The sequence below is a fragment of the Arachis hypogaea genome, chromosome 8, assembly GCF_003086295.3.
Source record: "Arachis hypogaea cultivar Tifrunner chromosome 8, arahy.Tifrunner.gnm2.J5K5, whole genome shotgun sequence".
NCBI classification, from domain to species: domain Eukaryota; kingdom Viridiplantae; phylum Streptophyta; class Magnoliopsida; order Fabales; family Fabaceae; genus Arachis; species Arachis hypogaea.
Genome location: NC_092043.1, coordinates 14,758,084 through 14,784,919, shown reverse-complemented (window position 1 = coordinate 14,784,919; position 26,836 = coordinate 14,758,084). Strand labels below are relative to the sequence as shown.

The 26,836-nt window shown below is 32.4% G+C and overlaps 2 protein-coding genes across 2 annotated transcripts; one reads left to right on the top strand and one right to left on the bottom strand.

The window, feature by feature from the left end:
- Positions 1–714: 714 nt before the first annotated feature.
- On the bottom strand, positions 715–4,911 carry LOC112706252 (double-stranded RNA-binding protein 1). Its single transcript, XM_025757451.3, has 3 exons — positions 4,483–4,911; positions 3,902–4,164; positions 715–1,753 (listed from the first exon to the last, which is right to left on the bottom strand). Exons 1-3 carry the CDS (start codon positions 4,514–4,516, stop codon positions 1,040–1,042), a joined length of 1,011 nt encoding a protein of 336 aa, XP_025613236.1. The 5' UTR covers positions 4,517–4,911; the 3' UTR covers positions 715–1,039.
- A 13,018-nt stretch (positions 4,912–17,929) lies between these two features.
- Positions 17,930–22,512, top strand: LOC112706251 (protein ECERIFERUM 2). The gene is made up of 2 exons (XM_025757450.3): positions 17,930–18,495; positions 21,412–22,512. The coding sequence occupies exons 1-2, from the start codon at positions 18,049–18,051 to the stop codon at positions 22,333–22,335; spliced, it is 1,371 nt and encodes a 456-aa protein (XP_025613235.1). The 5' UTR covers positions 17,930–18,048; the 3' UTR covers positions 22,336–22,512.
- Positions 22,513–26,836: the final 4,324 nt, after the last annotated feature.

Here is a 26,836-nt window from a genome sequence, read left to right as displayed (position 1 = left end):
ATAAAAATATTATGTACAATCACTATATATTTGTTATAAATACATGCATGGTTAAACCCATTTTTAATATATAATTTATATTCTAACATATATTTTATACAAATAACAGATTTATTCTATACAAATAACAGATTTTTTGTGTACATGTAATATAATCATTTGACTATGATGGACGCTACTTAGATTTCTGAGAATATGATCTGAGATATCAAATGACTTTCACTTTCTGCTATGATGAAGGTACCGTCTTTGCCACTTTAGCCTTTACCATATTCCTACCGGAATTGCAATCCAAAAATAAAATAGGAATGATCTTCTAGTTTACCTTGTGTATATCCCTATTTAACGAAACCTAACTAGTTAAGAATAGAAATAAAAACTAACTAGTGAAAAATGAGAAGTAATTACTGAAAAGTGATTTTAGTTTTTAATGTAAATGTATGCAGAAAGACATGTATATTCAAAAATGTTATTCATACACTAAATTTAGTCACTAAAATCAGTTACCAATATATGTATATAAATACATGTATAGTTTAATTTATTTTTAATGTGTATTTGTATTACAACATGTATTTTATACTGGAAGCTGACTTTTGTAGCTGATTTTGGTATACATGTAGCATAGTCAATTTTCAAAATCCCCACATTTATATCCAAAAAACAGAAACAAAAGCTCAAATCATGTCCCATCTTGTGGACAAAAAGGGAGCAGACAGTTGAAATATATATATATATATATGCAACAATACAATACAATAAATAACCAGTCTCAAATGGCATGAGTTAACTGATAAAAATTATCAACTTGCTTTGAATAATCTCATAGCCTATATTTCTACCTCCCTAGATGAGTGACGGCCAACAAAGAAAAACCGTTGGGATCCTCAAGGTTTTGTAACTCATAAATAGTCTACTCCAACTTGAATATTTTCTTGAATAGTAGTCATGATTCAATCAATACTCGAAGCCTATATAACCACCAAACCCACCCCTCCCGCACCCGGGCGGGGCACCCCAAAACACATACCAGTATTTGTCACAGTTCGTTTATGATTTCTCCATTATCTTGCTGCTTGTTCAGCTCCACACTAGCTTCTGGATCTTTGGAATGCAATTTTGTTGAGTTCCCAATTTCAACAGATCCATTGCCATTCATCACCGGAGAACCTTCCTTAACCAATACTTCTTTCTCGCAATAATTAAGCAATATCCCATTCTCAGAACTCTTCATGGCTTCTGAAATGAATGCTCCATCACATTTTGTTTCCTTGAAGCCAGACTCATTGCTGATATTTGCATGTGACTCTACCCCAGGATTAATATTTGCTCCAGTGCCTGCATTTTCAGCATTACGGCCAGTCTTGTCTTTAGAGAATTTCCTTTTTGAAGATTTCTTCCTAAATCGCTTCTTTGGCTTTGAGGGTTTCGAAGTCTCATCAACAGGGGGAGCAGTTTCTGCTGCCCGTTTCCGGCATGGAATTACTGTCAACTGTGAATGACCCAACTGGTTTTGGGAAGAAGATGCACTTGATTGGATAGCTAGCAGAGCAGTTCTAGCTGCTTTTATTTCTGCTTCTTTCTTTGTTTTTGCCGCTCCCCCAATATAGAGAATACCGCCAATGTCAACGGTACATGTAAATCTGGGTGCTCGACTTGGTGTTTCATCCTTTTGGCTGTGATACATGGGCATTGCATAATTCATCTTCTGCGCATACTCCTGAAGTAAGTTCTTGCACAATCCAGTTTCATGCTGGAAGAAGTGGCATCAACATGGTCAGAGGCAGCCATACATAATAACTAGAAAAGCTGTAATAGAATAGAATGCAAAAAAAAAAAATTTCGGAGAAAATACAATCATGAACCCCTTACATCGTGCAACAAAGCTATAAGCTGTTGAAGTATTACATCAGATGAAGTAGTAGAAATTAATAACTGAGACAGGTGAAATACACAGAACAATTCTACACATCTTGAAAAAATTTAGGCAGCCTTTAGATAAAACGAAGATATGAACCACGGGCAGTTGTTAGACTTAATAAACATCCAACTCATTCTGTTAACATTTATGATTATTGGCTATGAAACATTTCCATGCACAGATATGCTATTCAACAAATATATCAGCCCATAGTCAAAATGGAGAAACAAAGAGTGGCTTTCAACAGTGAGGGCTACATATTGATGAGTTATCAAAAACTCAGGTTAAGCCATAACAGAAACAAAACATTAATGTTTTGGGTCTCAGCCAATCACCCTCGTACATCATTTCCCTTGTGCATAATCTTATGGTAGTTACCAGATGATTACTGCATTGAATTCTTATTGTACAGAAATAAAATCTCTTCACACCCAGGTAGACAATTTTCTAGCAATCAAAATCATATTTTATCTTCCTAAACCCCCCCCCCCCCCCCCAAAAAAAAAAAGAAAAAAAACACACACACACACACAGACATATTCCTAGAAACAATCTTTGCTAGTAGTAACAAGAGCTGCTAACAGCCTAGCAAGCAGATAGAGAATTGTATAAGCAGAAGGCCCTTTTTAAAATGCTATTCGCCGGTCAAGATCTGTTCTAAACCTTGTTAAAAGAACATTATCTGACCCACTGATGGGATTGAAAATTATGAGTGGGAACGACTTTAGAAGGGGAACTTGTGTTATGAATTAATGGAGAGTATCTTGTAAAGCTGTATTTTGCTGAAACATGATACTTGCACCACCAATTAGTAGACCATAAGTGTATGCCTTCCCTTCTCTCACATTAAAAGATAAACTTTTAACATTCTCTCTTCTTAACTTTCACTTTAACTAATAATAAGGGAAGGTATATACAAAATAGTCATATTACATTTCTCGGAGAACTGCAATTGAAGAATTCCAGCAGGCAGGAGACTACTGCATACAAAGAATCGAGTAGGGTTGTGCAGCACATCTCATGAAACTAACATTGATTCCACTACACTATCTACAACCAAAAGCCACCGTATTAACACCTTCACAAACAAAGTGGGGCCGATCAATCCCTATCAGCAACCCAACTTTAAAAGAAAAAGGCATTCATGCCACCAGGCCACCACATATCATACACCAAGAAATACAAAGATTACCAGATCAAGCAGAGGACACTAATTCCACCAACAGATAGACTAGATTTTCCAGTGATAGAAGAGTACTCAACACTGCCAACAGACAGATCACTCTGCCAACAACCTCCACCATACACAACCAACCACTTCATCCCGGTGAGGTTCCCCCACATGCACACCTTAAACCTACGCAACCACAGTTATGCAACAATTTTGGCAGTTCAGCAAAACCCTTGTCAGAAAACATTCACCAAGAAAGAAACAAGTCTCCGACCAACAAAACAGAGTGTTTTTCTAGATTAAGAATGACATATAAAAATAAAAGGGGAGCTTTATTTATCAAAATATAAATGACACAAGATTAGGAAACCATTCAAGGACCTCTAACTAGTATAAAGTTACATGGTTGCATATAGACTATAGTACTAATTAACTCACAAGAGCATCATACCATTAAGCTAGACAGAAATATCATCAGAAGGGCATTTAAGAGGAATCTCTTGTAGACAATAGAAGTTGTATTAATCAAGTGCAAGAGTTTTGTGATAAGCATGATAAGTATTTTTCTCCTAACAAAATAAAAGGGCAATCAAATAAACAAGGCATTAAGGCAATGCACCCCAACCCAGCTGCAGAGCATGAAATACAAGAAGGCAAGTTAACAATTAACCAAGGGAAACAAAACAATGTGACATTTATGTAATTAAAATTAAAACAGAATAAAAATCAACAGAATTTTCTAAAAGCAAAGAGACCTAACATTATCAACAAAAGTTTCATACTGATTAAAAGTGTAAAAGACTACTCACAACAGGTTGTTTAATGGATTGATTAACTTCATTAGTCTTGGCCAGCTCCATCAAAGCAACCTCAGCAGCTGACTGCTCCGCCGCTTTGCGGTTGAAGAAGCCGGCGAGAGAGTCATACCTGACATCATTGACTATCACTGTGGACCTGAAGGAGGGTTCATGAGAAGGCCCTTCCTTGATAGTTTCATATACAGGTGTTGGAAGCCCCACCTTCTGTGCATACTCCTGCAATCTGCTCTTGAACACATAGCAATTCGAAACACCTAACATTTTTCCCCCAAACAATGGAAAAGGAAAAAAGTGTATTAATTAATTAGAACGAGAAATATGCATCCAAAACAAAAGAACCTTCTGCTCCGTAAATACAGTGTTACAACTAAAACCAGTTTCTTTCTTTTTCTTTATCCCGATGAATGAAAATTAAAATAGATTCTTGTCGATAGTATTACAAAGAGGGGGGAACTAGAACAAAAAAAAAACAAGAAAAAGAAAAAGGTCCAATCAAGAAATAAATGAGACAATCTAACAGAAACGAGAGAGAGAGAGAGAGAGAGAGAGAGAGAGAGAGAGAGAGAGAGTACCTTGGAAGTCTTCATTAGTGGGCATAGTGGGCATGGGTGAAGACGAGGGTTGATAGTCTGTGATTGGGTAGTTTCAAACTGAAGAGTGATGAGTATCAGTGTTTTGGTTTGTGTTGCGTGACTGTGTAATGTGTGTTTGTGTTTGTGGGAGGGAAGTGAGAGTGGAGGGAGAGAGGAGAGAGAATTGGTGCGTGTGTTGTGTGTTGATGCGGCTGTGGGCAAATCCAATGCCGGAATCTGCGCCGCTTCGTGGATGGGACGCGTTTGCGTTTCTTTCTTTCGTAATTCGTATCATGTAATGCAATCTTATAAAAGCCCTCAATCACGATTCACGCACATCCGCATCCGGTGCCACTGCCTTTTCGTCTCGCCGTCCATCAGACTTAAGGGTAGTAACAGGTAGAGTAGAATAGGATTTCGAGTTAACCTTAATTTTATTTATGAATTAAGATTTTTATATAAATTTATTTTATTTTATTTTTAAATCGAAAATATCTCGATCCTAATTCTATCGATTTTTAATCTACTGCTATTTGATTCTACTTACAAATTATAAAAAAATATAATATTATTATATAACTTGATGATAATTTAAAATAGAATTGACTTTTATGTAAAAAAATTAAATTATTAATTAATAATTTTTTTAATGGCTAAAGATCTTTTACATTTAGTAAAAAGTCTTTAATTCAGCATTCACTTAAATATATTTTTACATAAATATATAACATATACATATATAGAATGCGGGTTCGTCGAACAGGGTTGAGTTTAACTCACACCCTATCTTATCTGCTGCGGTTTGGGTTGATAATTATATTTCTACTGGATGGGGTTGAGTTAGGTACCCACAGATAGGGTGCATGTTGTCACCCCTAATCAAACGGTGCTTGCTCCAGATTAAGTGGGGATGGTTATCTTGTCCCGCCCACAATGAGGATGGTGGTATTATCCCAGTCACGAGAGAACGAAATTGAGTATTTGATAAAGAACTGGGGTTAAAGAATCTAATAACTTATAAAATTGATTAAAGTAAATAATTATGATTGGTTGTGGCCTGAATGACTGATTTGGTAAGGACGGTAGTCTTATCCTACTTGCATGTTTGAGATTGACAAAAGTTATTGAGAGGCAAGGTCAGAGGTTCGTTCCACTTGTGAGGGAAGGTTGTGGGCTCGATCCACTTGCGTATTGATTTTGCACATGCATCGGATAAGGACGGTGGTTCCATCCTGCTTGTTTCGTGGTTGCGGTGTGACATGAAAAAAGTGACAAAGCACTATCCCTCTAAGACAAAATGATACCCCCAATGAAAAAGTGACAAGGCACTCTCCCTCTGAAACGAGTGACAGAGAACTCTCCCTCTGAGACTAGCTTGTGATAAGCTTGGAATGTTTCTATTGAGGAATGTGGTGGGTTGTTTTGTCCACGTTCTTTCTTATTGCAAGATGATAAGGCATTCTCCCTCTGAGACAAATGATAGGGTACTCTCCCTCTAAGATAGAATGATACCTCCAGTGATAAGGTGATAGGGCACTTTTCTTCTGAGACCAGTTTGTTATAGTCCAGAATATGTTTTTTTGAGTGTGTCGATAGACAATGTCCGAGATAGCTACCGGATGTGGCGGATTCTGGCAATTTAATAGACATGTGAGCTCATGGCCAGTAGAATTTGTTTGTTATTGTTTGAGTGAGCAGATTTGTTTGGTTTGCCTAACTGTATATTTCTATTTAATTACTAATAGTTGTCGTACTTGTTCTCTACTTATATTTGCTTTGTATCGCTTGTTGTTTGTGTATGATTTTACTGTTGAGACATGAGACTTGGAATTAATGATGATTATGACCATGGGAATAAATAAGATTGGTGATAGTTTAGAAGATGCTAAGCATAGCGAATTAACCTCGTATTGATTAATATTTGTGATTAAAATTACTAAACTAAATCCTAGACCAAACAATTGTGGTATTGGGATTTGGATAGTTATACATTGGAAATGATTGAAATTAGAGGTAGATATGAAACTGAGATGTAGTAACTTAACTCTGTTTGGATTAGAAAAAATTCTAGGCTTAAATCTTGTGAGTTTTGAGACTAAAATTATCTAGTGGGTTCATATAGTTTTACATAGTCTCCATTTTGAATTATTACCCTACTAGAAACCTTCGGGTTCTCACCCGTTGTAAAAAAGTTGTTAGTTTTTCAGATAACAGAATGTGACGCATCTCACTAATAGTTCGGAACGTTAGTGAAGTAAAGAAGACTTTATTTTTGAAGTTTATTTTGTATTTAGCATATTTCTCCACTGTTGAACATGTATTAATATACTTTCCTCTTATAGGTTTTATTTTGGAGACACAAGATTGTATTTTGTATTTCTAATTTTGTAATATTTTCTAGTTGGCATTATCTTCACGAGTCAAGACTAATGATTATTATGTATCTATCCAAACCTTTGTGTATTTTATATATATATATATATATATATATATATATATATATATATATATATATATATTTATTGTGCTTTAGCATACAGCATTCACTCGTATTAACATTTTTCGTGTGAATATCGGTCATTCGAAATTTTACTTTCTTCACGAGCTCCTAGTTGTGATGTTATTCTTCTATATCTATATTATATTTTTTTTAGACGTCGTAATACCTAATCACATTTGATTTACGATTTAAGTATAAAATTCTGTATAATAGAGTATTATATGATGGATGATAAAATTAATACTTATAAAAAGAAGAATAAATTTTGTTTCCAAATCATAGATATTGTTAAAAAGTAGTATATACAAGTTCAGTCTTTTTAGACTGACAAGACTCAATAGTCAAAATTGCCACCAACTTTTTTTTAAATTGCTTTATGTGTCTCATCATGTTATCCATTTTTTTAATTTTGTTTTTTTTTTCCAAATTTTGGTTTTTGAATCACGCCCAGCTTGTCTGGACTCAATTTGTATCAATTAACTAACTATAATTCTATAGAACTCTACTATAGTCTAGAGGTATAGGCATGAGCAAAAACCATAATAATAAGTTCTATCCGTAATCATACTCTTAATACGTTAAACCAAATATTTTGTCCCCAAATAAATATTGGGAATGGATCCTCTCATTTTTTTTTTACGATTGAGAAAATAAAGTGTGATCTTTTATCATTAATTTTATAAGTAGAATAAAAAATAAATATAAAAAAATAATAAAAAATTAAAAATTACACTTTAAACTTTTAATTTTTTTAACAATTAAAAAAATTCATTTTTGTAAATATTTTGCAGACTTCATGAATGTGGCGTAAAGATCGAACTCAGCTAGTTTTTTCCAACCACAATGATGGGGCTATCGAGGCACCATTTTTTACTCTCATATCATACAGTTTTACACTTCAATCTTTTGCTATTGTGATTTACGTTTCTTTTTTACTATAGGGTTGACACACACACAAAAAAGTCTAAATTTGTTATGAATTTATAAGATAAGAAAGTATAACTGATTAGCACTTTTATTAAAATTTGGTCAGTGTTTAATTATAAAAAAAGTAAATAATTTTATATCATTAAATAAAATCTCACACCATTAAAAATATCAATAATAACTAATTAATGGTTACAAATTATAAAATTTATTGGTCACTAACACTTCTCTTATGAGATATTTTTTATTCAAATAACCTTATTCAAAATATTAAAATTTTTAATGTATTCAATATTTTGAGAAAAATTGATCACGTTCTCTCTTCAAATTTTTAAAATATAATATTTTTATAAATGATTAATTTTAGTATATTTGTTAAGGATATTAAGTGTAGACAATTTTAATAATAAAAAACTAGGCTTTTTTTAAGGCTTCCGCAATTTTAATCATAAAAAAATTGAAAAGGTTATTTTTACCCTTTTTAACAAGTATGCTAAAGTTACTTCTTAACAAAAAATAAAATTAAGAGGATAAATTCCTCAAATAAACAAAACTACTCCATATATATAGATATAAATATATATATATATATATATATATATATAATTTACATAAATCCAATTTTTTGAAAATAGGTTATATTTATGTCCTGATTTAATTTTATATAAACTACGGAAGATTATTATGATTTATGATTTTTATATATTTTTTGCATTTTATAACAAATTATGAGCAACATCCATTTAAGTCTAATATGCTATATTTTGCTACGATTTATGTTTAAATTCATACAAAGTATAAATTGTTACACTTCTACTACAGTTTATGCTCAATGAAATCGAAATATAAATTACTACATAATGTAGCGGTTATGAATAAACAGAATAAATTGTTACGATATTTAAAAAATGTCAATGATGTTCTAATGGTAAGTTTTTTATCTATTTTTTTCATAAACTTTTGTTTTATGAGGCGGTTTATTATTTTATTCTACTTGTTTATATACCGTCCTTAGTAATTATTATGGTTCGATTTAGTTGAGTATAAATCGTGATAGGAGTGTAACGATTTATGTTTTGTATGAGAATCGTAAATTACTGATGCGGATTAGGCTTAAGCGAGTGTTGCTCGTAATCCGTAATAAGATGTAGCGGATTATATAAGAATTATAAATTTTGGTAGGCTGTCACAATTTATGTAAAGTTAAATCAGGACACGAATGTAACTTGTTTCAAAAAGTTGTATTTATGTAAATATAATCTAAATGTATATAACGCTTTACTATTTACATTAGTAAATTACTGTCAGTTACAACGATTTACTATGAGAAAAAATTTCTTATTAAAATTGGCCTAGGTGATAATTTACCATGAACGAAGTGGCTATATAATTCATTATAGGTTAGAATGATTTTGTCTTGCAACACGCTTATATAAAATGCTGGTAGCGTTTGGTAGAGAGATAGAGACTGAAAGATTGATACTGAGAGACAGAGACTTAGAGATAGAGACTGAAATAAATTTTAGTATTCTGTTTGGTGCAATGTGGGAGACAAAAATTGAAACAAGAATGAAGTTCTAATTTAATTTGTACAAAGGATAAAATTAGAATTAATTAATTGAAGTGAGGGTATTTTAAGTATGAAATGTTATTAAAATTTCAGTATCCGTCTCTAAAAGTTTCAGTCTCCTGTGTCCCTACTTTTTAGAGGTAATGAAATACTGAAATTTTGTGGACAGAGACGGAAATTTTAGTACCAGTCTCTGACCCAATAAACATGATACTAAATCTCAGTCTCTGTTTCAGTACCTCAAAACAAACGCTAAGAGTCACAACAATTTAGTGTGCTAGGAGTGTGGATAAATCATTTTAGGCAGAACGAATTATTAGGATCCATTGGTCCATATAAATCGATTTGAACCCCAACGATTTAGCGGGAGAGAGAGACGAATCGCATTGGGTTAAATTTATTTCATTTACCTTCAATCGTTGAGTCATGAGATACAAACAACGTAAAGTACTCTCTGGTGGATAAATTCCTTATATTATTGTATATAAATGAAAAAAGAGAGTATATAAAATTTGTTTATATATTATATTAATAGTATAGGTTTTTTATTACTAATATTTTATAAAGACCGAGTGTTAGTATAGTTAGTTTCTATAGAGAGAACTAAATTAAGATGTGGCATATATTTGTAAGGCTAAATCGTTTTAACCTAGAACAAATTATACAGCCACTATCAATAAATCATCACCTAGAGTGATTTAATTTTTTTTTCATAGTAATCGCCGAGTCTTATTTATTTGAGTGATTTACATATTAAAGGAGTTAAGTCTCAATGTAGTCTCCGAAGCTGCACTCGAGTTTTATAGTAGTTTCTGAACTTAAAAGTTCTACAAATTTATCCCCAAACTTGTACTCTGGGACTCAAACTTGTCCTTCCGGCAATTTCTGGCCACCTGGCGCAACCGAAAAGCAAAGCTGGCAACCTTCGTAACACATGGGCGTTACAACGGCTAGCTGATGTGGCAGAGTGAACTCTCTCGAATTAATTTGGTCCCTCAATTGAAGTTAAAACACTAATCCCCAAATTTGAAGGTATGTGTTCTTGTCTTCTCCATTTTTGAAGTCCGACGGTTATGGCAAGCGCGAGCAATGCAGCTGGGAGCTCGAACAACCCACGATCATTTGGAAGCATCATGAGGAGAATGAACAGAAACAGAGAAGCTCGTTTGCCAGAATGGTGTGCCTGCGGGTCGAGACCAGTGCTGCGGTGGTCAGGGACGGATTCAAATCCAGGGAGACCGTTCCTAAGTTGTCCAAACTACAATGTAAGTACTATTGTTGTTGATTGCTGTATTTATGGATATAAATTTTGCTGATTCAATTTTCTTGGCTGTGCAGACTATGGGTAAGAAATGGTGTGGATTGTTTTTGTGGGTTGATAAAATTTTGGAAGATGTCATAGCATGTGATGATAGAACAAGACATTCAGTTGATGATGAAGAATGGAAGATAAAAATTGCTTGAAAATTTGGTAAATTAGAGGCTGAAATTAAGGCTCTAAAAATGGGGAAAATTTTGATGTTTGTGTTCATGCTGCTGATTGTAGTTGGTGTTCTTGTATTAAAGTTGGATAGACAACAGTGTCAACTGTATCTAGCAAAAAATAAATGACATGCATGTTATATGCATATGTTGTTTATGTACTTGTTCCTATCCTTTTGTTTGAAAGAAATGCAAATTAAAGTGTTTGATTATATGCATACTTATGTTGTTGCACTTCTGTCCAATGAAATGAAAATGGACAGGATTTGAATTACTTTTAAGTCTGTAACAGAGGATAAAACATAACCAAAAGGCTGACAAAACTCAATTCAATAAAGTCATAATTAATATTGGTAATGTTTCATTAAAAAAAAAAGCATTATAGAGGCAAAACACTAAGTATATCAAAGTTGTTAACATATTGACCTGATAAAATTCAAATACTAAAATTCCCAACACTAAGACAACGTTTAAGAAAGCATACATGGTAAACAACTTCAGCAAAATAGATACACAAAAACAACATGTGTCCCTAAACATAATCATCCTAATCTTCATTTTTTGTGTCTGGGTGCCTTGAATCCAGAATTGGGCACAAACTTCATGAAGTTTGCAAGTCTTGTAGCAGTCTCCTGTGTTGCACCTTGCATAGGGTTAGGTGGGGGATTCCTTGCTGTATGACTGCTTCCTGGTGGGGTAGCAGCAGGTGGGGTGGTTGCTGGTGGATTGCTACTCCCTGAAACTGTTTTTTCATGATGCTTGGCGAACTTTCTTTTTAGAGGGAGCTTTGGCGGCCTAACCGGTGAGGGTAAAACCTATCAGCGAAAACATATAAAATAGTTAGTAAACTAGGTAAGGATGTGAATATAATAAATTAAAAGTCATCTAAGTTTGTGAACCTGTTGAGAGTCATCAGTTACTTCCAAGGGTGGTTCACTTTGGTCAAGATTGATTTCAGTTAGGGCTTGTGGGACAGGGGCAGTAGAGTTGGCCTGACCTTCACCACCATTAGCAGCAGTGGGTTGTGCAGCGGCAAACTCTGCAGCTGCAGCAGCCTCTTCAGCAGCAGCTCTCTTTGGACAGTTCTTTTTGGTGTATCCTGCTTCGCCACAATAACGACATCGATCTTTTTTATAAATTCTTTTCATCTTGGTCTTCAACTTCTCCAACTTCTAACTTCTTCCAAGTGTGTGATAATAGGATTAGCTCTAACATCTTTGATCTTGGAGTTGAAGACTTAACAGGTATTGTTGCAGATGTTGTCTATTTTAGGTGCGTTACTGAAGAATGCCCGGCTCCAAGAGTCTCTAGGCCACTTGTTCAAATACTCCCAGGCTTCTTTATTACCCTTTCAATCTTTTTTATGATCTCAAGGAAGCCATCTTTGCTAGTACACCTTGTACAATCCCATAGTAGCCTTCTAAGCTGGAGATCCTTCCATTGCTTATTGAAGTTCTTCCACAAATGCCAAACACAGAATCTGTGATGGACATCTAGAAAAACCTCCTTAACTGTATCTATAAAGCCCTGTTCACAAGCCAAAAAAAGGGTCAGATACTTGTTTTTGGGCATCAAAATAGTCCTTACACTTGTATAAGTGACATCAAACTAGTCTCTAGATTTATATAAGTGACATCAATCTAGTCCCTACAATTATGTAAGTGACATCAGACTAGTCCCTCAACAGCACTGTTACATACAAACAGGACATTATGCAGTATGTAATCAGGCTAAGAATAATTCAGCATGTATAGACAGCAGCCCAGTTTATAAACAACATGATGAAGCACACCCAATAGGTAACAACTAATAAGTAACAATAGATTAACACTAAATAATTAAGAACTAATAAGTAACAACCAATAGAAACAGCAAATATTGCATACCTTCTGCATATCTGAGATAAAACACAACTTGTTCTTCTTATAATCCCCCAAGTCTTGATGAAGTAATTCCAAGAACCATCTCCAGTTTTCAATGTTCTCAACAGGGACAATTGCATAGGCAATCACATATATATGGTTGTTTGCATCTTGGCCAATAGTAGACAGGATCTGACCACCATGCCGGGTCTTTAGAAAAGCTCCATCCAAGCTTATGAGGAGTCTACAACCAGCCAGAAATCCTTTTTTACATCCATCCAAACAAACATACATCTTTTCAAATATTGGATCATCATCAGGGTTGGGTTGAGGTATAACACCAACTGTGACAGTGGAGCCTAGATTGCTCTTCAGCAGTGTCAGCCCATAATCCCTCACCATGCCATATTGGGCAGCTGCATCACCGTACACAACAGATCTAACATCTCCGAAGGCCCTGGTCAGTGAAGACTTGTTTAGATCCAAATCACATTTAGTTTTAAAATATTGTGCAGCCTTGGAGTGTCTCAGAGTCGGATATTTTCTTAGCTTCTTCACCAATTTGCAGGCTAGCCACTTCCTATTAGCTAGTCTATTTTTTGTCTCTCTTATACAGATGTAGTCATCCATAAACGTCTTGATCTACCAGCAATTATTCTTAGTATAATTAGAAGCATACACAAGCCAGACACAGCTCTCATCCTTACACACAGCCCTCATCCTCATGTTATCTTCTTAAACCAAATCCTTCTACCCTCTTGTATACAATATTCACGCACAGCCACTTTGAACTCCATCTTTGTAGTGAATGTCATTCCAACCTCAAGCCTAAGCTCTCCAAACCTCCCTCCTTCTCTAAACTCAGAGAAGATGTCATCTGAATCAACTTCCTCCAACTCATCCTCAGAGTTCGGAGGAGTCTTCATTTCTTCCGAGTGCCATGAATCTCCACCATCAGAATCATTATAAGCATCATCCTGCACATCATGATAAGGAGAAACTGATGATCCAAACTTAGGAATCGGTCCAAAAATGATTTTATCATCCTCAGAATCTGAGTCTGCACAAACAGAACCATTATTTTCAACCATAACAGCCTTCTTTCCTTTTGTAAGTTTCTTGTCTGTCCTACTTCTCAGTTTCACATTAGTCTTTGTTGCTGATCTATCCAGAGGTAAGTCTTCTTCATTGGACACCTCATCACCACCAGGCCTATATGGTTCATCCTTTGCACTATCATCACTGTCATGGCTGTCTGAGGATTCCTCTAAACTAGACAAAGCAACAAAGGCTGTCTTGGGCTGTTTTTCCTTACGAATTATTCTTGCGATATTTTCAGTAGCAGCAAATCTTATCAGTGGCCTCCTTCCACATGCTGCTGCTATTTTTACATTCTTACAGCCTTTCTTTGGTTTAGCCTTCTTGGTTTCCTTCCCTTTGGACAAAGGTTTCAGAATTGCAGTGGGTTGGACCATTTTTTTGGTGGAATTTTGGGCTTGGTTTTACTGGATTGGGCCATTATTTTTTGTGGTGGATTGGGCTTAGGTCCAAGACTTGTGTGGGTTGGGAAAAGTTTTTTCTGGTATGTTTCGGTTACCAGCATAAACCAAAGAAGGTGGCTCCTTTGGTTTTGTTGTATCAGTAGCATTTTTTGGTTCAGAAGCTGGAGTGCATGGTGTTGTGGTGAGAATTGGTTCAGTTGTGGCATTGGTGGTGGAGTTTGGGGTGGGAAAAAGGTTGGTATCAGCATCAGCTCCTTGCCTTTAGATGCCACTGGTTCTGCTTCCTCAATATACACAGGTTCAGATACCCCATGTTTATAGTACACATGAATAACCCCCTTGTTTTGTTGAGCCAGGTAACACATCTCCATGAGCTCCTTATCATCTGTTATTGCTCTTAAACCAGTTTGCAAAGGCCTATTAGGCACCAGCCACCAAGTTTGGCTAACCTTGTCATAACCAATTTTTTTGTGATAGTATCTGACGAAAAATACATCCAATGTGTCTGTATCAATGTCTGGCAACTCATAAATCTCTCCACCGTTGTAAGACATACTACCATCAGCCTCTGCGATAAACGACCCTCCATGGTAAAAAATAATGGTAATCCACGGATCACCCATCTGCAATTTAAAAAAAAAAGGTTCATCGATCAGAGTCATTACCCTAAAACACATTAAGAATTTGAAAACTCCACAACTAACTGCAGTAAACCCTAACACATAAAGAATAAGTTTCCATATCATCAAAACACAAGAAACACTCTCAGTCTAGGATTTTGTTGGCCAAACCACTAACAAACCTAGTCATGATCAAATCCTAGCACAGAGCACAAAACAGAGGCGTTCATACCCACAGATTACAATCGAAAGAAAGGCCTGAACTTTGGTGAATGTTAAATTAACAACACTATCAAAAAACAGAGAAAGCACATATTTTTTTCATTTTTGGCTTACCTGTGTCAGAGAAACCAACCTTCCCAACTCTGTGTATGAAAGAGATGACAACAGCGATGCTCCAAAGCCTGAGTTTTCGACTGAAATCGGTGCGGTTAATGCAATCGCACATGCACAATTGGTGACCGTATCGGAGAAGAAGAAACCTCACTTTGTGTTGTGATTGTTTTGTGTTTTGAGAGGAAGAGGGAGATCATATTAGTGTAACGTTGAGGGAGGGAGGCTTTCAGCATGAAACGACGCTGTTTCATATCATTTTGGCGCCACAGCCAAAACGGCGTCATTTCTGTAACGTCCACGTGTCACGAAGGCTGCCAGCTCTGCTTTTCGGTTGTGCCAGGTGGCCAGAAATTGTCGGAAGGACAATTTTGTGTCCCGGAGTGCAAGTTTGGGGATGAATTTGGGGAACTTTTAAGTTCAGGGACTACTATGAGACTCGAGTGCAACTTCAGGGACTACATTGAGGCTTAGCTCCACATCAAAGATGTAATTCTCAATCCAAAGTTAAAAAAAAAGTATTGTTTTGGTCCCTAACGTTAAGTGTTAGAATCGAAATCGTCCATGATGTAGTTTTTATTTAAGAAAGAATGCATTGGGATGGAGGGAAGGAAAAAGGGTACGCGCAGCGAAGGGGGGCAGGGAAAGGGGAAAGGAGAAAGTGGGAGGGGGAAGGGGAAGAGGAAGAAGGGAGGGGAGACGGAAGCGGTGGCAACACGGTGACCACTCACCACCACCGTCGCGTCTTCTCCATCTTCGCGGGCTCTCTCTCTCTGTTTCTCTCTCTCTTCGGCGGCGATGCGACGACCTCCACCTCGCGGCGGGACGAGGCTGAACGGCGGCTGGGTGCGACGTATTCCTCACCTCTACGGCGACGCGTGTAACAGCGGCGACTCCTCCCTCTTGGTCACTGGCTCTCTCTCTCTCTCTCTCCTGGGTGCGACACAATGGCGACAGTGACGCATGTGACGGCGGCGACTCCTCCTCCCTCGGTCACTAGCTCGCCGTCACCCCTTCTTCCCCCTCTCTTTTTTCTGTTTGAGCTTCTGCTTCTGCTTCTTCGGCTTTGCTTCTGTCTTCTTCTGCTTCTTCGGCTTCTGCTTTTGTCTTCTTATGCTTCTTCTGCTTTTAATTCTAATTCTAACTTTGATTTGTTATTATCGAATTTCTTTGTTGTTGTGTGTTAATTTTTTGTTATTGAATTTGATGTTGTTTAATCTGATTTGTATTTGGTGGTGGTAAAGATGTTAATGGTGGTAGCAAAAGTGCTGGTGGTGGTGAAAGGTATTTTTATCCATAAAAAATTAAAAGAACGATTTTAATACGAAATAAAACGTTTAGGACGATTCTAAATTAAAAATTACATCAGGGACGATTTTGATTTTGATCTCAATGTTAGGAGCAAAACAATACTTATCCCAAAAATATAAAAATAATGTATAAATATCAGCCACTCACACTGGTGAATTGGGGGTTGATTGAATAATTTGAATAATGATTCCAAAGTTATACAGACGTGGCTGATTATTTCATTTTCAGTTTGTTAGGCTTAATCTGATAAAGTTTTTATTTTGTAAAATATATTATTTATATTTAATAAATTAAATTAAAAATAATATTCAATAAATATAAGTAATAATAATTATATTCGATAACATAATTTTTAAAATTTAAATATAATATAATAGATATTAATATAAAAATTAAATTTAAATATTAACTAATATATAATATTATATTAATCTTTTTAAATTTGATAAACACAAATAATTTTTAAAATTTTTTACCTTAAATATTTAGAAAAACAATTCATCTTTTAAAAATTACAAATATACACATAATTTTTTTATTTATCAAACACAAAATAATTTTTTTTTTTTTAAAAGTACAACCATCTTTTTAAAATTTTTTGTCAGACCCGAGTCTTGACAACCGGGCAAGCATAGTTAGTTATAGGCTTATAGACTTGGTTTTAGGTTTACCCTGTGGTCTATAACAATTCGACAAACTTATAGTTATAACACACAAATTGGAACAATTTGGTATGGACTGTGGTTACAATTTATTCAAAGTTACAACTTACATTTCATAAATGAGGGCATGAGACTTACTTCATAACAAGCACTAAGTATAAATTATTACCCATACAAATATAATTCTTTTTTAATAACACTATAAAACTCTTTTCCACCAATTAAACTCTATATTTATATTATTTATTTATAATTTTATTAGATAAATAATGACTTTTGTAAACAATGTGAATAATAAATTTTAAAATTAATCAAATAAAATAAAAAATACTCTATCCCAAATTACTTCCTAAACTATAACATTGGGATAATCATCTGCACAATTAATAAATTGAATATTAAATTATTATTAATTATGCATGAAACATTTTACATTATTTACTATTCTTATTGTCTACCTATACTTTTCTATTTGTTTATTATATTTGAATGGAACACAAAGTTTGAACCTCGGAGAATTTGGAACTTGCAATCAAAATCCTTATGCAATTTCATTAACTTGTTTGGATCTTTGATTGATTTAATTAAAACCGCGACAGAATGTAGGTCCATCCCATTTCCTCATCAACCATTTCCCCAACCATCCCTTGTAAATAAATTTAGAGTACACACATTACTCAACTTTTCTCAACGCATAACCAACATAAATACCAGCCCATAGAAGCAACACTTTATCGCTCACCCACTCACCCCCCAAAACGCACCGTTTCGGATTTCACATTGCCAAAAGGTCAAATATGGGTTCACTGGGTAACCTCGAAGCACCACCGCTCCTGACTTCAAGAATCTCAACGGTGGTTCCCGCCACCCCGCGAGGTGACCAAAACAGTGCGTATCAGCTCAGCTACATGGACCTCCTCATGAAGCTCCACTACATCCGACCCGTATTCTTCTTCGCTTCTGAGTCCGTACAAGGCCTCACCATCTCGGACCTCAAGACGCCAATGTTCCCACTTCTTGACACGTGTTCACATGTTTCGGGTCGGATTCGAAGATCCGAATCTGGAAGGCCGTTCGTGAAGTGCAACGACGCCGGTGTGCGTATCGCTGAGTCGCACCGTGACGTCACGCTCAGGGAGTGGTTCGATGAGAATAATGGATGCTTGCGCGAGGTTGATGATGGGCTCGTCCATGACCACGTGCTTGGCCCTGACCTTGGTTTCTCCCCTCTGGTTTTCGTTAAGGTTTAGTCTTTTATTTTTTCTAATATTTTTTTATTATTATTATATAATGAAAATTTTAAAAAGTTTAAATTAGAAATTTTTGTTTTAATTTTTTTATTATACATATTAATAAAAATAATTTTTTGTATCCATAAAATTTAAATATAAATTCTTTTAACTAAAATATTTAACATTTATTATCTTGTCCAATTTTATATTTATTATTATTTTATATATTTAATTAATATATTATAGCCTAATATAAATAAAGTTTCTTTTGGATTGTTTTCAGAGATAAATACAGATACAATTTCATTTAGTGTTTTTAAAGAAGAATAATTGAAGATGACACTATTTAGAAGATAATTGATAAACGTAAAAAAATTGTTATATTCATTTTATACGTATGTATGTATTCATTCTTTTAATTAATAATCATGATAATAATTTGTTTTCGAATAATATAATAATTTTTTTGTATCCATAATATTGCTAATTATTATCATTATTGTCAAACCTCAAATTATTTATTCAAAAAAAGATATTAACTTTTTAAAATTTTATATAAAAATTAAATCTTATAAAAATAATAAATTTTCTTAATAATAAAAAATATTTTTAAAAATTAATTATAAAAATAATTATTATTTCTCTAAAAAATAAGTAAATCCCACGAGAAAACAAAATTGTATAAAACCCATGAAGACGTTAGTTAAGACGCATGGTAAAAGGTGCTAAAAGAGGATCTGTTTTGTTGCTATCCTGACAGAAAATCAAATCAGTATGATCGGTAGCAACGATGTCCATGCAGAAAAGAATTTAATGCACGATACGTTTTTTTACAAATTTATGCAAATACACAGGGCAAAAATAAGTATATATGAAGTGGTATTATTAAAAATAAAAGTATAATTATTATTTTCAGATAATTTATATTTTTAATAAAAATAATTTTATAAAATAAAAAGAATAATTAATTTATGAAATATTTATAAATATTGACAAAAATAATTAAATGTTAAATATATATTAAAAATTTAAAAATTATATTTTGATATAATTTTTTACAAATATTATTAAAAAATAAAACATTTTTATCCACAAATTTTAATAATTTTAAATGAAGTGAGTTTTTTTTAACAAATTAGAAATTTTCTTAAAAAACTGAAAAAATTAGAGATAAACTCAGATTTCTTATGTGTGATATTTAAATATTTTTACAAAATTTTAGATCAAAGAAACATTATTTATTAAGATAAAAATTATTTGTAGTTTATAAAAAATATAATTTTTTATTATTTTTATCATATTTTATATTTTTAAATTAGTTTTTGAATGGTATAAACTTTCTAATATTATTTTAATATTTTATTCTTTTAATCAAGATAATGCAATCTTGCCTTTGTTATTAGTTGGTAAGGACGTGTAGTAATTATATAATTCGTGTTTGTTAATATGATTTTTTGTTTTAAGAAAAACTTTTAAAGCTTCTTACATTTATATCCTTTTTTTTTTATATTTTTCACAAGTAAAATTTAGAGAAAATAAAAAAGAAAGAAAAATCCATTTATTTTCATGTCTTTATCTAATATTATTGATGTGCTTGGATTTATATGATGATTATACCTAGTAATTGTGCGGCAAAGGCGGAACAAAACATATTATTAGGTGAATTGATTATTTTTATAATTAAATTAAACTAAACTTTTTTACATGTATTTTTTTTAACTAGATATTCTGATTATCTAATAAATTATTAGACTAATTTATTTACTAAAATAATTTAGTTATATAATATTGCTGAAAGTGTAAATACTCATCAAATTATTTTACAAAAACAGTATCATTTCGTTTCGGGATAATAAAACTGGAATTCTTTTACTAAATGAGATCAGTTAAATTGACTTTTTAGTAATTTGTGTTTTTTTTAATATTTACATTTTTTTAATATGTATGTCTTTCTGAGTATTCAAGTAGTTGAATTTATAATTACAAAATTTTGAATCACAATTTCATACAAATTCCAATCTATTTTTTTTTAATAAGAGCGTTTGTGTTTTGTTAATATTTTTTTCTTTCATTTGCTTTTTTTTTTACAATATAATTAGTTAATTGAATTCTTTTTTATAAGAAAGTTCATCTTATTAATTTTACTAAATACTAAATAATAGAAAATAAAAAATATATTTTCAGTAATAATTTTAATATTTAATTTAATAAATATATTAATATCTAAAAATGAAAAAAACGATCATATTTGTTGAGCTACTACTTATTTTTTTTCAGTTAATATTAATTATTCTTCAAAATTATTTTATTTATTTTAAATTCTAGTATTTAAATCGTAAACGGTTAATCTTAACTTCTAAATTATAGCTTTAGAGTTAACTAATATTTGTTAACTAAAAATTAGTTCTTAATATTTTTCTAATAATAACAACAACAACCTAAGTATTTACTATTTAGTAAGGATAAAAGTGCAAAACCAAATTTAAAATATGCCAAATATAGATATATTTAAGTTAGAGTAAAAAATTATATCTGACTATAAAAAATTCAAACATTAATAAATTTATTAACAAAAAAATAAAATTATAATTATAATCATAAAAAATAAATTTTAATTGTTAAAACTACTTAAACTCTATAAATTTATTTAAAATTCTCAAATTATTCCTTGTAACTCAATCCAAACTTTCTATAATTTAACTCTAGAGGGTCAATATATTTGGTAATTTGTAGTTATTAATTAATCATCATTAGTATTTTTAATAGTTTGAGATTATATATTTTTTTATGATTAAATACTGACTAAATTTTAACAAAAAGTGTTAATTCATGAGATTTTTTAATTTTAATTAAATTTAAATTTTATTGTCATCCATATCAAGGAAAAATAACAAAACACTAATATGTTTCATTTGCTTTTGCATTTAGTTCACCTGGTTCAAATGTGGAGGACTCTCCGTGGGCCTGAGCTGGGCTCACGTGCTTGGCGATGCATTTTCAGCTTTGGACTTCATAACCAAGTGGAGTAACATCCTTGCTGGTCACGTGCCAGTGCCACCAAAATCTCTTCAGATCCCAAATAATCTCACTGCGCCTGACGAAGAAATAATCATTCAACCAAATAATAATTCCCTCCTTGTTTCTGAGAATCCTACTTCCATCAAAAGGGCCACAATTGTTGGGGAATACTGGCTTGCTTCCAATGTCAGCCACGTGGCCACTCACTCTTTCCATATCACTTCTAAACAACTTCACCATTTGGTCAAAGCCACATCTAATAATAATAATGTCCTAATGAATAAATATTTTGAAATAATTTCAGCGCTAATATGGAAATGTGTTACACACATTAGGGGGAATGTTGGACCTAAGGCTGTGACAATATGTACGAAAAGTTGTAATGGATCCAAACGTGGAGAAAATGATATCCCCACCAATAATGGTTTGGTCTTAAGCAAAATTGAACCTTATTTGGCATCTGGGAAATCTGATATTTCAGAATTGGCTAGGATCATTGCGGAGAAAAAGATGGTCGAGAACCACATAGTGAAAAATTTGGTGGAAAAAGATGAAGGGAAAGAGGACTTTTTTGTGTATGGTGCAAACTTGACATTTGTGGATTTGGAAGAAGCCGATTTGTTTGGGGTGAAGCTGAATGGGCACAAACCAATTGTGGCAAATTGTAGCTTCCGTGGAGTAGGTGATCAAGGGGTAGTTTTGGTATTTCCATCCCCATCAAAAGAGGATAGTGAAGATGGTGGTAATAATGGAAGGATTGTAACCGTTTCCCTCCCTGTGAAAGAGCTCTACCAGCTGAAAAATAAGCTAGGAGCAGAATGGGGTATTGTTTGAGATAATTAAGACACTAGTTCATGTTAGTTATATTTTGATATTCCAAAAGGGTAACTGGGTCTATGTTTACGTGGATTATTTTTCATGTATTTTCCAGCTACTATTCCATTATCATCCTTAACTCCTTATTATCTCTGCCAGCAATAAAAGCATATATCAAGCATGTCATTGTTTCCATATGTTTTAATACTTGTATTACTTTGTTTATATTGATGATGGGGATATACAAGAGGAAGTAGGTGATTCGTGTTCTCAATATTCGTGATACGAAAAATTTAAACATTATTTAATAGTTAATAATTTATATTTTTAAGAATTAAAATATTTAATTTTATATATTTTAATTTTATTTATTTAGTTGTAGATTGGGCTTTACATTAGTAAATTTAGAATTTTTTTTTTTACTTTAATCTAATCCAAAATTATAATTGCGTCATAAATTATTATAACCATCAATTCATCATAGAATGATTTAAAAGCTCAAAATTTTTTTTTAATTTTATAATAAAATCATAGTATAGAAAAAAGATTAAGATTAAAAAATAAAAATTAAGAAACTGAAATATTATATTTTGTATAAAGTGTATATAATTGAGTTCTATCTTAATATTTTATTTAATTTAAGATAAATATAAAGATAAAATAAAAATATTTACTTAAATATTTTTAATTATTAAAAAAATATTATTAAAATTTTAATCTTCTATATTTTTATTTTTTAAAAATATTAAAAAATTAAACTTTTTTATTTTTAAATTAAAATTTTAATTTTTAATCACTAAATACAATACTAAATTCTAATTCCTTAATCCCAGTTTTAATATATGAAAACAAACACTACCCTTATGCATTAAGTGTACCACATCGTAGCATACAAGTACCTGACCGCTGTGTACGTGCACTTTATGGAAAAAATTAAATTACTTTACTCAGGGTTTACTGGAATTTATTTATGGGAAAAAAGATAAAAAGATAGGTCCTAACTTTTTAAATTTTTAACAAATATATTTCTGACAAAATTTAAATACAAAAAGTTTCTGATTTTAATAAATAAAGAACAATTTAGTCCTTCCGTCTATTTGCCTCTCATACACCAAACGGAACTGACTGACGTGACTAAAACGGTGTCCAGGTATTTGTTACAGTGCCACGTTAAAAGGGGAATAAAGTTCAAAGGACAAATAAGTCCTTGACGTCATTTTGCAAATAAAGTTCGAAGGACAAATAGGTCCTTGAGAATTTTTTTTTACATTATGCTTTTATTATGTTTCTATATGAGAATTTAGTTTATAAAATTATACTTGCATTGTATTTTGAAATCTAGTTAACTTGTTGTATTCTACAATTTAAATTATTTGTATTAAAATTGCAGAAATTAGGCTTGTTCTGTTTCTATTTTTTTCTTAAATTGCATTAATTCAGTTTTCATCATACCAGTGGCATTAGTTAGCATCAGTTCATATATGCATCAAGTTAGCATTAGTTCATTTGTGCATCATTTATGTATTAAGTTAGCATTAGTGCATTTGTGTATTATATTAGAACTAGTATTTTTATCCATAATAACATTACGAGAATAATTTTTTTTAAATTATAGTTCACTTTGTTCTAACAGTATAAATTATGCATGACATAAAAGATTTATAAAATCAAAATACTTTTACAAAAAAGTCATAAGTTGACAAAAGTTTCTCACTAAGAAGACCAAAATATCCGCAGATAAAAAAATTAAATAATAAGATTTTTAGTTATTATTTTTATATGAAAAAGTATAATTTTTTATTAATAATTAATTTTAACATTCGTTATCTAAAATTTAAAATAATTTAATGTGTATGTTTTTACATTTAAAAATATTTTAATTGTAAAAAAATATCAAATGACATATTTTGATTTGTCAAATTACTAATATAAAATATAATTATATATAGAGTAAAAATAGTAGAGAGAAATATAAAAATGGAGAGAGGTAGATGAGAGAATTTAGAAAAAGAGTTTATTAATTTTAAAAAAAAAATCTCAAGGACTTATTTGTCCTTCGAACTTTATTTATAAAATGACGTCAAGGACTTATTTGTCATTGGAACTTTATTTCCCTTCCAGCGTGGCACCATAACAGACACCTGGACACCGTTTCAACCACGTCAACCAGTTCCGTTTGGTGTATGAAAAGAAAATAGATGAAAGGACTAAATTGTCCTCCATTTGTTAAAGTCAGAAACTTTTTTGTATTTAAATTTTGTTAGGGATGTATTTATCAAAAATTCAAAAAATCAGAGACCAATATATTTTTTTTCCTTTATTTATTTATTTAACTTCAGAATCACTTTACAGACGAAAAAGAAAATATAATATTTTATTAATAACTATTTTTTATTAAAATATTTTTATATAAAAATGATATTATAAATAATTAAATAATTTAATCAAATATATTTAATTAAACGTATAAAATTATCTAATAATTTATAATATTTTTTTATAAAATAAATAATTATTTTTGAGTATAAAAGATTGATACACTGATAAATCTAACCATAAATAATTTAAATAAGTATTGTATTCATAAATTATTATATTTGTTTGATAATTTTAATCAAATGTTAATTTGATGTGAGTCGGTAGTTCTGATCCTAACTAATTCTTACTCTTTTGTGGCAATAATTAATTTTATTGTGAAAATTAAAATATTAATAAGTGAAAGAAAGATAAAAAAACGTTTAGTTATCCCTAATCGTTCTCTTTCTTTCAAAATGTAAGAAGAATTCACGTGAAGAAAAAAGTGTGAACACAATGACAATACGTCGTCTCTGCTAACCTCAATGGATCGTGATTGTTCCAAGCCTTCATCGTGCATGAGTTTGGGCGTCGATCACTGTTGCAAGTGCAGCCTTAGCTTGAACTGTGGCAGCATCACCGCGGAGGAGGAAGATCCAATTGGAGACATTAGCGATTCGATTTTGAAAGGTAAACACTCGCACAAGCATGGATACTTGAATATTATGGTTTGATTCATTTCATGTCCGGGTTCATTGCAATGAGACTATGGGATTAGAATTTGTGTTTTTACTATTTGCAATTCTTTGATAGTTCTTAAACCAATTTTTTTTCTTCTGTTAATTTTGTTGAGGTTTTTTTTAGTAAAATATCGTTTTTGTTTCAACGTTTGGGGTAAGTCCCAAACGTTTCAATCGTTCTATTTAAATCCCTAACGTTTTAAAATTGATTCAATGTTGTCCTGCCATTAGGGATACGTTAACAGAATTGATGGCGGAACAAAATTGAGACGATTTTAAAACGTTAGTCCTTAAATAGGACGAAAACGTTAGGGATAAAAACGATATATAAAAATAAATTTTAATTTAATTTTATCTTTCAATAATATTAATTTTTTACTGTACATAGCATTCAATTATTTTTTAATTACATCTAAATAAATTACACTTAATCACATTACTTTCATTTTAAATAAATATTTTTTTATAATTTTAAAGAATTTTGATACGTTAGAGACAAAAGGTATAATTTATATTTTATTGTATACATATATATATATATATATATATATATATATACAACAACAACAACAACAAAGCCTTGTCCCACTAAGTGGGGTCGGCTACATGAATCAAACGACGGCATTGTGCTCTGTCATGTATCATGTCTACAGAGAGACCGTTTACATGTAGATCTCGTTTGACCACCTCATGGATGGTCTTCTTAGGTCTTCCTCTGCCTTTCGCCCTTTGTCTATCTTCCATCTCATCCACCCTCATGACTGGATGTTCTATCGGTCTTCTTCTCACATGTCCAAACCACCTGAGACGCGATTCAACCATCTTTTCCACAATAGGTGCTACTCCAACTCTCTCCCTTATATCTTCATTCCTTATTTTATCCAATCGCGTATGACCACTCATCCATCTCAACATCTTCATCTCTGCCACACTCATCTTATGTTCGTGCTCCCCTTTAGTCGCCCAACACTCCGTACCATACAGCATAGCCGGTCTTATAGCGGTGCGATAGAATTTACCTTTAAGTTTTAAAGGCACTTTTTTGTCGCATATAAAACCAGATGCACTCCGCCATTTTGACCAACCTGCTTGGATCCTATGATTTACATCATATTCAATCTCTCCATTATCCTGTATGATGCACCCAAGATACTTAAAACTTTTAACTTTTCGTAGGGTGTTCTCTCCAATTTTCACCTCTATATTGGAGTTTTCCCTTCTCAGACTGAACTTACATTCCATATATTCCGTCTTGCTACGGCTTATGCGCAGACCATACACTTCTAGAGCTTCTCTCCATAACTCCAACTTCTTATGTAGGTCTTCCCTTGACTCTCCCATAAGGACGATATCATCGGCAAAAAGCATGCACCATGGCACAGGCTCTTGGATGTGCTCTGTGAGTACTTCTAAGACTAATGTGAAAAGGTATGGACTTAAGGATGATCCCTGGTGTAATCCTATACCAATAGGGAATTCCTCTG